At 36.0% G+C, this 12,347-nt stretch overlaps 1 protein-coding gene across 1 annotated transcript in view; it reads right to left on the reverse strand.

The window, feature by feature from the left end:
• pcxa (pyruvate carboxylase a) overlaps positions 1–12,347 on the reverse strand; it is a 109,373-nt gene that overhangs the window by 18,440 nt on the left and 78,586 nt on the right. Inside the window, exons 11-15 of the mRNA XM_079587041.1 lie at positions 5,821–5,965; positions 3,867–3,956; positions 3,108–3,329; positions 2,000–2,156; positions 161–401 (exon numbers count right to left, since the gene is read on the reverse strand). Coding sequence (XP_079443167.1) covers positions 161–401; positions 2,000–2,156; positions 3,108–3,329; positions 3,867–3,956; positions 5,821–5,965 — 855 coding nt within the window. The remainder of the gene's footprint in view (positions 1–160; positions 402–1,999; positions 2,157–3,107; positions 3,330–3,866; positions 3,957–5,820; positions 5,966–12,347) is intronic.

A 12,347-nucleotide genomic window follows, 5' to 3' on the forward strand; every position in this document is an offset into this window, starting at 1 on the left:
GTGCACTATAAACAAACAGAGACAGTGATGCAGTGGTATTTTATGTGTGGGTGGAGGCAGAGTGGGAGCAGCAGTCGAGATGAAAGAGTGAGCAAGAGTTGAGGTTAACAAAACAGACAAATGGATAAAAAAACCCACATAAAAATAAACAAACCACTACCTTAATGCAAAGGATGTGCGTTCCAGCCTTGACCAGCTCATCTGCTAGTTTGAGATAGTAGTCTAAAGAATATTTCATCCTCATGGGGTCAGAAACGTCGCCGGTGTACGAGATGGCCGCCTCCACCACACCACCTGCTGCACCTGCTGCCTCCATCCCCAAGAGCATGTTGGGAAGATAGTTCAACGAGTCAAACACACGAAAGATGTCCATACCATTTTCTTTGGCCACCTCACAGAACCTAACAAAAACAGAGGAAATGATATGGTAATGAGTCACTGATATCATTCTTGGTAGTTGAAATATAAGTGAAATAAAATACAATAAATAAAATGTATATTAGATGTAAAACCTTAAATGTAAAATATATTTAAAACCTCAAAAGCTGAAAAATAAATGTATAAAAACAAATAAAACTGACAAAAGCACTCAGAGTAGTTCACTTTCATAGGAAAATTAGCCCATGTGAAAATTAGCCCTCAAGCCATCCTATGTGTATATGACTTTCTTCTTTCAGACGAATACAATCGGAGTTATATTAAAAAATATCCTGGCCCTTCCAAGTCTTATAATGGCAGTGGATTGCAGCCAACAGATTGAAGCTCAAAAACGTGCATCTATCCATCATAAACTCCAAACGGCTAGAAAGTTGTAATATTTTTAAAAAAAAATTTTAAATACTTTATAAAGTAAAAAAAAAAAAAGCTTCCGGCCAAACGAGCATACGGATTAAACGGATTAAAGCACAACTTATGCGAGTAATGTGACGTACTGCTGATATTACGCTACGCCATGACGCACTACGCAACTTCTGACGTCATGAATTTCATAAGTTGCGCATTACGGGCAAGTAGACTGCGCATGGCCGTTAGCTAGATATTTACTTTGTAACGTGTTAAATATGAATATTTTTCTTACACAAACTCATCGTTTTGCTTCAAAAGGCCTTTGACCCACAGGAGCCGTTTGGAGTTTGTTTATGATGGATGGATGCACGTTTTTGAGCTGCAATCTGTTAGCTGCAATCCACTGTCATTATGAAACTTGGAAGAGCCAGGATATCTTTTAGTATAACTGATTGTATTCGTCAGAAAGAAGAAAGTCATATACACCTAGGATGGCTTAAGGGTGAGTAAACCATGGGCTAATTTTCATTTTAAAGAGAACTAATCATTTAAGAATTGCTGAAAGTAAAATAAAAATAAAAACTGATATTATAAAAATAAAAAAAGAATTAAAAATATGAATAAATACTATAATAGCATATAAATACTTGTTTACTTTTTTCTTGTTTGTTCGTTTACTTTTTAGGTTTAAAAGAAATGCACGTTACATTCCTGTCAGCTTTACTCTTCTACCTTAAGCAAGTATTAGGACCAAGTAAAATGTAATTTGCTTATTTTGCAAAGAGTTTATGCAAGATTTTTTTTATCTATAAGATTTACATTTGTGTATTTTGGCACTGGAAATGCTGAATAGAAATTGGTAGCAGCCATTTTATGGAAGGTCTGAAACAAAGCAATTAAATGAGCAGTAATGCTCCCCAGCTCCACATTCTAATAAGAATTAAAAGCCATCTGAATGGTGCTTAGGGCCAGAGTCAGAACCCAATGATTTTTCCATTCGTTTGTTAACGTCTGCATTCTTCTGCTGAGGTGGAAGAATTCCCCACTTGATTCCTCAAGTGCTTCCTCAAAAGCACAAAAAGAATCATTACTGTAAGTGTAATCTGAATTAGAACATTCAATTCCTTGGGATTCCCGTCTGTAAAAAGATTAGCATTTGAGAAGTTCATTCAGACTGTAAGCAGGTTGTGGTGTAAGATAGCACATGACTGACTTGAAGACGGCATTGTCAGGGTAGTTGGTGTATCCAACGGCGTTGGCACCTCTCAGAAGCATCTGAAAAGGCACATTTGGCATCAGAGCCCTCAACTCCTGCAGCCTTTTCCAGGGACACTCACACAGGAAACGCATTGCCACATCAAACGTAGCACCTGTTGAAAAAGAAAGACATAAATAAAAGAAAAGCAAAATAAATTGATAAAATAAAGAGAATCAGAATATCCAGCATTAGTGGAGCAGATTTTAATTGAAGCATGTAAAGCACTTTCCCGTTGGAATCATACTTCCACATTTTCATTTCAGAAATGAACGTACTGTAACACACATCCTGTGTGACCCTTGCAGTAAGTCAAATGCAACAGCGTCATTCAGCATTTATAAAGGCTAAATACAATTAATTAAATTAAATATTATACTATTTATTAATATTTTGAATTACTTTTATTTTTATATTTTAAGTTTTCATTTTAATTTAAGTTTATTTATTTTATGTAATTTTGTTACATGCTTTGTCATTTTTATTAGATTTATGAATATTTTTATTTATCTTTCATTTATTTTGATTCCAGTTTCAGTAATTTTAGTACTTCAACAAACTTATTTTAGATAAATGCATTTACTTGTATTTTATTTCATTTCAGCTTAATTTCAATTACCAATTTTTTTTAATAGTTTTGTAACACTGCTGACTGGTTGTTCATATGACAATGCATTTTGCTAAGTTTTTTTTATATAATAAAGGCCAAATTTTGCATTTATCCCACCTGTGAAAAGACATTTAAAGTCATTAAATAGTCTATTCAAAAACACATCTTTAGTATAAAACAAAATGTTTAAAAACGTAATTATTATCGAAATCATCTAACCATTTGACAATGGAATTGTTCTTATTTTTAACAAATATGTATTCCTTATAAGTACTGCAAGAATTCGGTAAAGGATCCAGGTATTTTTGATCGCTCTGTTTTATTAAGTTGGAATGAGGGGAAAAGGTGAGTCAAGCTGGAGAATAGTAGGCTGGGTTAGCTACTAAAATGCACAGCAGTAAGGCACAAAACACACAGAGAGAGAAAGAAAACAATAGAGTCAAACTAGTACCACACCTCCCCAGTTTTCCACGCTGAAGAGGTTGCTGAAGTTGTGAGCCACAAAAGGCGCGATCCGTTTAAGGTCGTGAGTGCGTACGCGAGTGGCCAGGAGGGACTGGTGGGCGTCTCTGAACGTAGTGTCCATAAGCAGCAGACCCTGGTGGGCACGCACCGCCTTCGCAAAACCATCTGGACCCTCTCTCAGCAACACATCCCTGAAACCCACTGGTGGCTCACCTGCAGAGTGCGTACACACAAACACACAGCCAATTAATAAAACAGACATTATCACAAACACCACACTGCGTAGGACTACAAAGAAAAAAAACATTTTTATCAGCGCTATTATTCACATACAGACACAAATGAACAACAACATGAATCTTAATAGACATATAACCCAGAAAGAATGAAGTAGTTTTCCCAGAGCACAACAACTGATTTTCGCTCTTGGCACATGTCCAAACAAATCTGCACAAGATGGAAGTGAAAAGTGAATGAAAACATGGTGGAGGGGCTCTTTTGTAAACAAATGCCTTAAATTTTATGTTCTTCCTGCTGTAGATTCATAATATAGTCATGGGTAACTTCATGAAAGACTGTGGGGGAAGGATGAATTATGATCACCTTCTGTAAGACGTAAATATACTCTAAAACACGGCTTCTGCAGTGCATCAATGAAATATCACGGCAAAGGCAGCTTATACGGAGTTTGTAGTATGAGAAACTGACAGTGTGTGAATGTGAGATAAGGTAAGTGCGTGCGTTTCTTACCGAGGGGTACTGGTGGGATGACCGGATCGATGGGGGAAGGCTTAGCCTTGACAGGTATTGGAGTAGTTGGGCCGTTCACCATAACATGCCCTGAATGACGAGCAAAAGCAATCACACACAAAAAGTACAAACTGCTTCAAATCCACCTCTGCTGGTATAATACACTGAGTGGATGGGTCAAGTGGAATGGAAACTGTGCAGCCCACATTTTGGCTCTTGACTTGACTCGAAACTTTGTAAAGGGCTGCTGAGAGCAGGGATGGTGTAAAGTACACATTTTTGTTCAAATGTACACTACAGTTCAAAAGTTGATGCTCACCAAGGCTGCATTTATTTGATCAAAAATACAGTAAAAACTGAGAAATATAGAAAAACTGAGAAATACATTTATTTTATAAATAAAAAAAATACTGAAATATTATTACAATTTAAAATAACCACTTTCTTTTTAAATATATTTAACTAGTGCTAACAACGTTAACGCATACGATAAAAATGTTTCAGTTTAACACGTTAAATATATTTAACTCAATGTAGCATCAGCTTTATTCTGTCATCCTTTGGCTAGCGGTACATTTATATGATCACGCTCTTATTCATGCAAATGCTTACAAACCGCGCTTGAACGAATAATAACACACAATCATGCCAAAATGTCAGTATCCTGATTAGAACATTCTTAAATTATTTTTTAAGCCTAATAAATGTATTACACTGTAATGTTGAATGGCTATAATAAATTATTATTTTAAAACCAATTTCATTGAAACATCAGTAGGTGAATTAGTATCGTGATACTGGCCTTTACTCATAAAAATATAAGACATAAAAAGATGCCATTAAACAAGTATTTAAATACGGTCTTGTTGTTTTTACATTAATTTGGAGATTAACTTTAAAATTATTACACAATAAAATATTTAAACGTATATGAAAAACGTAAGCGTTTTTAATCGCGATTAATGTCGATTAATCAGAGAAAAAGTGTGATTAATTTAGTTAATTTTTTTTATCGATTGACCGCACTAATATTAACATTTACTTTATTCCTGTGACAGCAAAGGTGAATTTTCTGCATCATTACTCTTCTGTTATGCATTAGTCTTCTGTTATGATCCTTGCTCATTTCTTATTATATTTACTTTTGTAACATTAAATGCTTTTGCAGACAAGTTTGATCAATCTAATGCATCCTTACCAAATAAGTTAATTTCTTTAATAATAATTTAAAAAAAAAGTTGTACTGGTGCCAAATGATAAATATAAATCGGCAGGTCTCTTTGTATTAGTTGTATTGATATTAAACATTCATAATGGAAACACTGAGCAGTTTTGCAATGTTTATACAGTAATATAATGTTTATAATTTTACACAAAGAAATTGAAATAAGAAAATGACAAGGGATCGAGGCAAAAGGTAAAAAAAGGCCTAGATGTTATAATTGCGGTAAAAAAAAAAAAAACACCCTTGTGCATTATATTGTTCTTGTTTAATAGATTTATTATTTATATATTATATTGGCCAATTAATCAATGCGTTTAGTTCAAATTAGTGCAATAAACGCTCTTGCAAGGTTGTTTATTGTGTTGTGACATCTTGTGCATTATTTACAGCTACTTGATCTGATTTTATATTTAACATATCTTGAGAATGTAATTCATTTAATTGTAATTCATTTAACAGCGTATTTGACATAAAACGACAGCATGCTGTGTGTTTTATAGTTCGAAGAAGAAAAAAGCTCATAAAGGTATAAATGCCTCTGAAAACCAATTCTAGGGGAGCAAATGCCTCTTGGCGAAAACAAAAGTTAATTTCTGACACTGAAAAAAAAAAACATGAAAATCAATAAATATAAAATATGAAATGTCACAAAACAAAAGTGCATATTTAAATACAGTCAAACATTTGTGAATTAATCGGTTCATTGAATACTGTTCAAAAAAAGGGTACCTAGATAATGAAGCAGTTTCTGTGCTCGGTTCTGCACTGGTTTGAGGTTGAAGAGATCTGGATTCTCGTCGATGAACTGAGTATCTACCGTCCCATTCAGGAACTGATTATTGCTCAGCACGTTCTGGAGGAACGGGATGTTTGTCTGGGGAGAGAAAAGAGAGCAGACAAATACATTTTTAACTAGTTTTGAGGAACTGATGAGCTGAGAGCTGCAGAGAGCCTAGAGTGGGAAGCTCTTGAGAGATGAAGACCGATCCAGGACTGCGCTCACACACACTGAGCTTAGGTGCTAATGGTTCTACACAGGGCAGATGGGCTATTCAGTAGACAGTTCTAAAATCAATACCATTATCTAAACACTCAATACTCCCTTCCATCACTATCAAACCTGCCTTTGAGAGTGTGCAAATTAGGCTTGGGTCACTGAGTAAGCTGTGCTCACTGTAACAGCACAAAGACACAACTCCATATCATGGGTTGAAAAGCAATACATCTGAAGTCCTGTATTCTCTATATAGTCTGCTACATGTGTTCCTGCAGCGCTCGGAGCTAAAACGGCTGAACATGAAGAAATTTCCAGAAACCATTAGCCAGACTGTCGATACTGGACTCTGATGGCAGCAGGAGGAGGGGAAACAATAAAGGTTCAGATAGACATGGTAGAAAGAGTATGAAATCGGAAGATGATTGGAGAGATCGTGAGTTGAGTGAGGGAGCAGATGTGAAACTAACAGATCAGCAAAGTGTTAATTGAAGCTGTAGTTTTGCCGCTTGGCTTTTGCACCCCTGACACCTACATACATACACATCACACATTGTTTCCCTACAGAAGGGTTTAGCTGAGACCTTAAGAGAAAAATGGAAGAAAATATTGAGGATGAGAAAGACAAAAAAAAAAAAAAAAAGAGAGGCTGAGTCCAAATCTTCTCCCAAGAATTGAGAGTTGGAAAGAGTCAGTTCTAATCCGCCAGCACTCTGACCCAGATTCTTCCGACGGCAGGAGAATAGCATTCCAAACTTTTACATTATTCCTCAAAAAAAAAAAAAAAAAAAAACTACGCATTCCACAGCACATTATATTCACCTTATTTTTAGCCATTTTTGTTATCAAATTATTTTAATTTATTATAGTACTCATAAATACTGGATTGTTGTGTGTACTGTATAATGCACTTTAGTTACAGAGCTAATGAATCGCAAGTCTTTCACAAGATATAGCTTGGCTGTTTTGAAAAATAATGTGGATACTACAAGGTCAAAGAAATTTGACACATCTACCCGGTCTCTGTTACGATTTTCAACATTTTATAATAGGTGACGTCATCAAAACTATGAAATGAAAACGAAAGTATGGGAATTATGTAGAAAACAAAAATTTGCTAAAAAAAACAAACAAACACCCTTTCTAGATTTGCAGCTCTGTTATTCTCTCAACCAACTTCAAGAGGTGCATACTGGGATACTTTTTAAACTCTATTGAAAGGGTTCCCATATATTCTGGACCGGGGGTTCTCTACTCTGGCCCTTGAGATCACGGTCCGGCAGAGTTAGCTCCAACCCTGATCAAACTCAACTGCCTGTAGCTTTCTAGTGATCCTGAAGAGCTTGATAAGTTTGTTCAGGCGTGTTTGATTAGGGTTGGAGGACAGTGGCCCTCGAGTGCTAGTTGAGAACCCCTGTTCTGGACAATTATTCGCTTTTTCATTATCTTGTCCAACACATCCATTGAAAAATAAATAAACATTTCAGGTATGACAAAAATTCATACATTGGTACAATTTATATTTGAGATAAAAAAAATTATAAGTAATTGAGCTCTACCGACGTAGCTCCGTGAAAATGTAAGTATTTTTTTCTCATATTTGCACAAAAAAAAGAGATTACAATTACTTAAATTTTTGGGTGAACTAACTTTAAGTTTCAAGACAAGAAATACTAATTTAGTCAAGTGTGTCCAGACTTTTAACGAAGAGCATTTACTGTATGCCGCACATACAGAATTCACACAGACACCCAGACATTATGGAGGAGACTAAGAACTCAATGTTGAGCTCAGTAAATGTACTGTATAGCTGTAAGACAAAATGCCCGAAGCTACAGACTTTACTCCTACAATAAGATGCAGACATCTGTAGAGAAAAATCATTGTGACACTGTAGCTAACAGGCAGCAAGTTTAACCCTCTACGGTACCGAGTTGCTTCCAGGCAACAAACTAATTTGACTCGCAGCACCAAAAGACAACCCCTAAATCATTAATCGTTTCCATGAATAGAAATGGAAAATTTGGCCATAACATCAACATGTTATGTGTCGTGGCCAAATGATTAGAGAGTCAGACTGGTAACCCGAAGGTTGCGGATTCGATTCTCAAAACCAGCAGGAAATTACTGAGGTGCCCTGGAGCAAGGCATCTAACCCACAATCGCTCCCCGGGCGCCACAGCAAAATGGCGGCCCACTGCTCCGGGTGTGTCCAAGGTTTGCAGTGCGTGCGCGTTCACTACTCACTAGTCCTAATAAGAGTGCATTAATTTAAATGGGTTAAATGAAAAGGACGAATATGGGTTACCAATTACCATACTTGTTCTCACCAAATTACGTGAAGGCCAATCTAAATGTTACTGCATTATACTCCATGATTTAAGCTCTATTATACTCCCCATTATGTAGATAACTATATTAGTATTTCCAAAAAGGATGTTAAATTGTACAATGTTTCCTGAAGGCAACAAGTAAACAAAGAACTTTTATCATTTATAATGCGTAAAAAATGATCAGTGTGTTTGTTTCCATCGTCGGCTATGCAATATAGTTTACATTTATTTTTTTGCTTTTTTGCATGATATGGATTCACTTTTTAATGGCACAATGTTGCCTTGAGGAAACTTAATTTAAGAAAGTATTTATTTTACCCAGTGTTATAGAGGGTTAATGGTTTTTGGGAAAGTAGGGCCAACAAGGGACTTTCAATAACATGATTCTACAACCACATCCTGTCCACATGTTCAATAACCATAGGATGCTGAAGAACATGCACAAGCATGCACATAAATCCACAACAATGAAGAGTGTTCCTTTGCTGGTGAAGGAAACGTCTTTTTACAAGCTTTGATTGTCATTTAGTGGTAAACCACTGGCTATTGCCGGAAACAATTCAATGCCCACAAGCTCTCCACAATGACTGGAAGAAGTTAGGGAAGTGGGAGAGAGAAAACATTGGAAATGTAAAGGGGTCATATGACGGTTCTAAAAAGAACATTATTTTGTGTATTGGGTTTAATGCAATGCGCGTTTACGGGGTTTTAGGTAAATAAATAAATACAAAGTAAGTTTACACATACCATACATTATTGTTGCTCCTCTATACCCCACCTTTCTGAAATGCGTCGATTTTTACAAAGCTAATCATTCTGAAAAGCGTGGTGTGCTTTGATTGGCCAGCGATTCCAGTGCATTGGGATTGGCCCGAATACCTAATGCTAACATTTAAGCAGACGGAGACCCTGGTACTACCTTATCGAGCTCGAATCTGATCCGGAAAATGCAGATGGCCAAGCTTATCGATCAACTTTGCCAGCGCGACTGATTGGTAAGATTTTATTTAATTGTGGACAATTACTGATTATAATGACTTATAGCCTACTGTCTTTTTAGGCGTCATGCTGCGCTACGGGAGTGAGAACACTATGTAAACATAAAACCATGTCTGGATTTGTGATCGTAGAAACGACAAACAAGCGCTACTCTATACTGCTCAAAACTCAGTAGCAATTTTTTTTTAAATATGAAAACATACTTACAGGCTGTATCTGAGACAGAAGCGCCAGACTGGCAAAGATGGAATTGCCCCACTTTTTAGACTCCGCTTTTTGTGCACAGCCAGCCTTGTACTCTCCCAGGTTCTGGAAACAGTCCTCCGAAAAATGTGCCTGGCGGCGCATCAATAAAAGGTACGCCTTCTTTCTTTGCGTATACATTTGAGTGGCGTGTAACTCTCCCCCACAAATATACGTCTGTGTGTGGGGGCAGTGTTTGAACGAAGCGTTTTAGGAAGCGTGGCTGAGCCTTAACTTTTACAAAGAATATCTCTGTGTTTGAGACTTTATAATTCTGCAGATCTTATACAAGCACACACAACTACATGACACACTAAAGAAAAAGTAAAACAAGAAAATCGCATCATATGACCCCTTTAACATTTAAGCAGAGAGAGGTATATATGGATATTTTCATGGCTACCTGTATGGATTTTTACATTTAGAACACATTGAAGAAAGCAAGATTAAAATGAGCAGTTACATTGCCAACTATCCAGCCATGGGACCTGTATAACAAGACAGATGGAAGTACAGATGGCAATATCACAACATAGTCTCACAGATTTAACCAGTTTGACTGTCCATGGTGCCGAAATATCTCAAGTCCACTGTGCTTTACTCAGCTTCCCAACCTATTGCATCTCCACAGCCTCATTAGTAAGGCTCAAATATGCTTTAAAAAAGAAGAAAAGAGAAATGTGTTGCTCTTAACTCATTTTATATTCACATTACAATCAAATTAATACTATAAAACCTATCATTATTATAATGAGGTCTTCCACAAGTTTTGACAATTCTGAGGGCAATCGACTGAGAAAAGACCTAGCAGCAAATTTATTCATAAACAAAATCTACGAGGCGTTAACTAAATTAAAAACATTTGTATTATTTTAATTATTATCTTACAACCCTCAACCAGGATGAAATATCACCCATGAACAAAATAGATCATTATTTGTACAAATGTGAATGAGAAGGGCACCATGCAGCAGCAAAAACATCTTTGAGAAATACATGAGATTAAATTCTCAAATTGAAACCGTGATTGTTATATTATTTAAATAACAGATTCTCATCGTTTGCATTTTCTGTGTTTTTAAGCATATTTGGGAATATAGTACAAATTTTTTTTTGGAAAGAAGCTTCTTATGCTCACCAAGGCTGCATTTATTTGATGAAAAATATATTAAAAACAGTAATACTGTGAAATATCATTACAATTTAAAATAATCGTTTTCTATTTTAATTTATGTTCAAATGTAATTTTCCAGCTTCCATTACTCCAGTCAGAAATCATTCTAATATACTGAATTGGTGCTCAAATTAATTACTGTTGTTGTGCCAATTAACATTTTTGTGGATACCACAATAAAAAAATTTTTCCCAAGGTTTCTTTGATAAATAGAAAGCATTTAAATAGGAACAGTGTATTTTTTTACATTGTCTTTTTTTGTGACAATGTAAATGTCTTTACGGTCTCTTTTGATCATTTTAATGCATCTTTGTATTAATTTCTTTAAAACAAAAATCTTAGTGACCCCAAACTTTCGAACGATAGTTTATATTTGACTTCAAGTATTCAAATTATAAAGTCAAACCACACATATTGTTTTTAACCAATTTTGTTACAGCTCTAATATTTTAGGTTTTAAATTCTCTCCTATAGGTATGATGAGAAACTAAATCTTACAGTAACCCGCTTAGGTTTCCCCTGGGGTGCACGCACGCACCCCTGCTTGGGAATCACTCTTTCACAGCAATTAGTTGTGGTTAAGATCCAGCAGTTGCAGTGTCTTTCTTTATGCAGGTGCAACGTACATACACACATGAATCATTCATCTATGTCTTATGGTACTTAAATGTATTATTCATGATTTGTCATAGTCGGGAGACATGATTTCACTGAACCAAGACTGATACTGGTTCGCCAGCCAAATCTGGAGTCTGATACGTCAGCCGCAGTGAGGTTTAGCAGACTCGGAGCCCACTGGTTACTTGCTCCAAGTGTGTGGAGCTGGGCTACAGCGGGCCTCTGGCAATGTTGCGTGCGGCCCGCTTAGCTGTGCCTGGGCCTCTATATATAGACCCGCATAAAGACTGTGAGTGACTCACGCTCACCTAAAATCACAGAGCCCAGAAAAACAAAGAATATGGGAATCAGAGATAGAACACGAGAAACTGAGAAAAAGTCCAACTTGGACTGAACATCTTTGGCTCCTTCTCTACTTCTCAACTTTGCTGGCTGTGTAACGCTGCATTAGCCTCACGCTCATAAGATGATTATACAGATCAGCTTATAAGAACAGCTCTCTCATGATTTAGTACAGACAGTGGGTTTTGAACCGCTGACCACTTGCATCAACAGCAAGTCACACCACTGGACCAAGACATTCATTTTAGGCTAACTAACACTTTACAATACAATTCAATTTGTTAACATTATTTAACCTAACAGCTACAATGAACAACTCTTTATTAACAGCATTTATTTATCTTGGTTAATGTTTATTTTTAAATGCACACCCAAAAATGAATACATTTATTCAGCAAGGATGCAGTACATTAATCCAAAAGTTACAGATATTTATAATTTCAAAAAATATTTCCATTTAAATAAATAAATAATGCTATTACTTGTAACTTTCTATTCACCAAAGAATCCTGAAAAAAAATCATCATGTTTTCCACAAAATGATTAAACTACA

Source organism: Phoxinus phoxinus (genome assembly GCF_949152265.1).
Source record: "Phoxinus phoxinus genome assembly, chromosome: 17".
Lineage (NCBI taxonomy): Eukaryota > Metazoa > Chordata > Actinopteri > Cypriniformes > Leuciscidae > Phoxinus > Phoxinus phoxinus.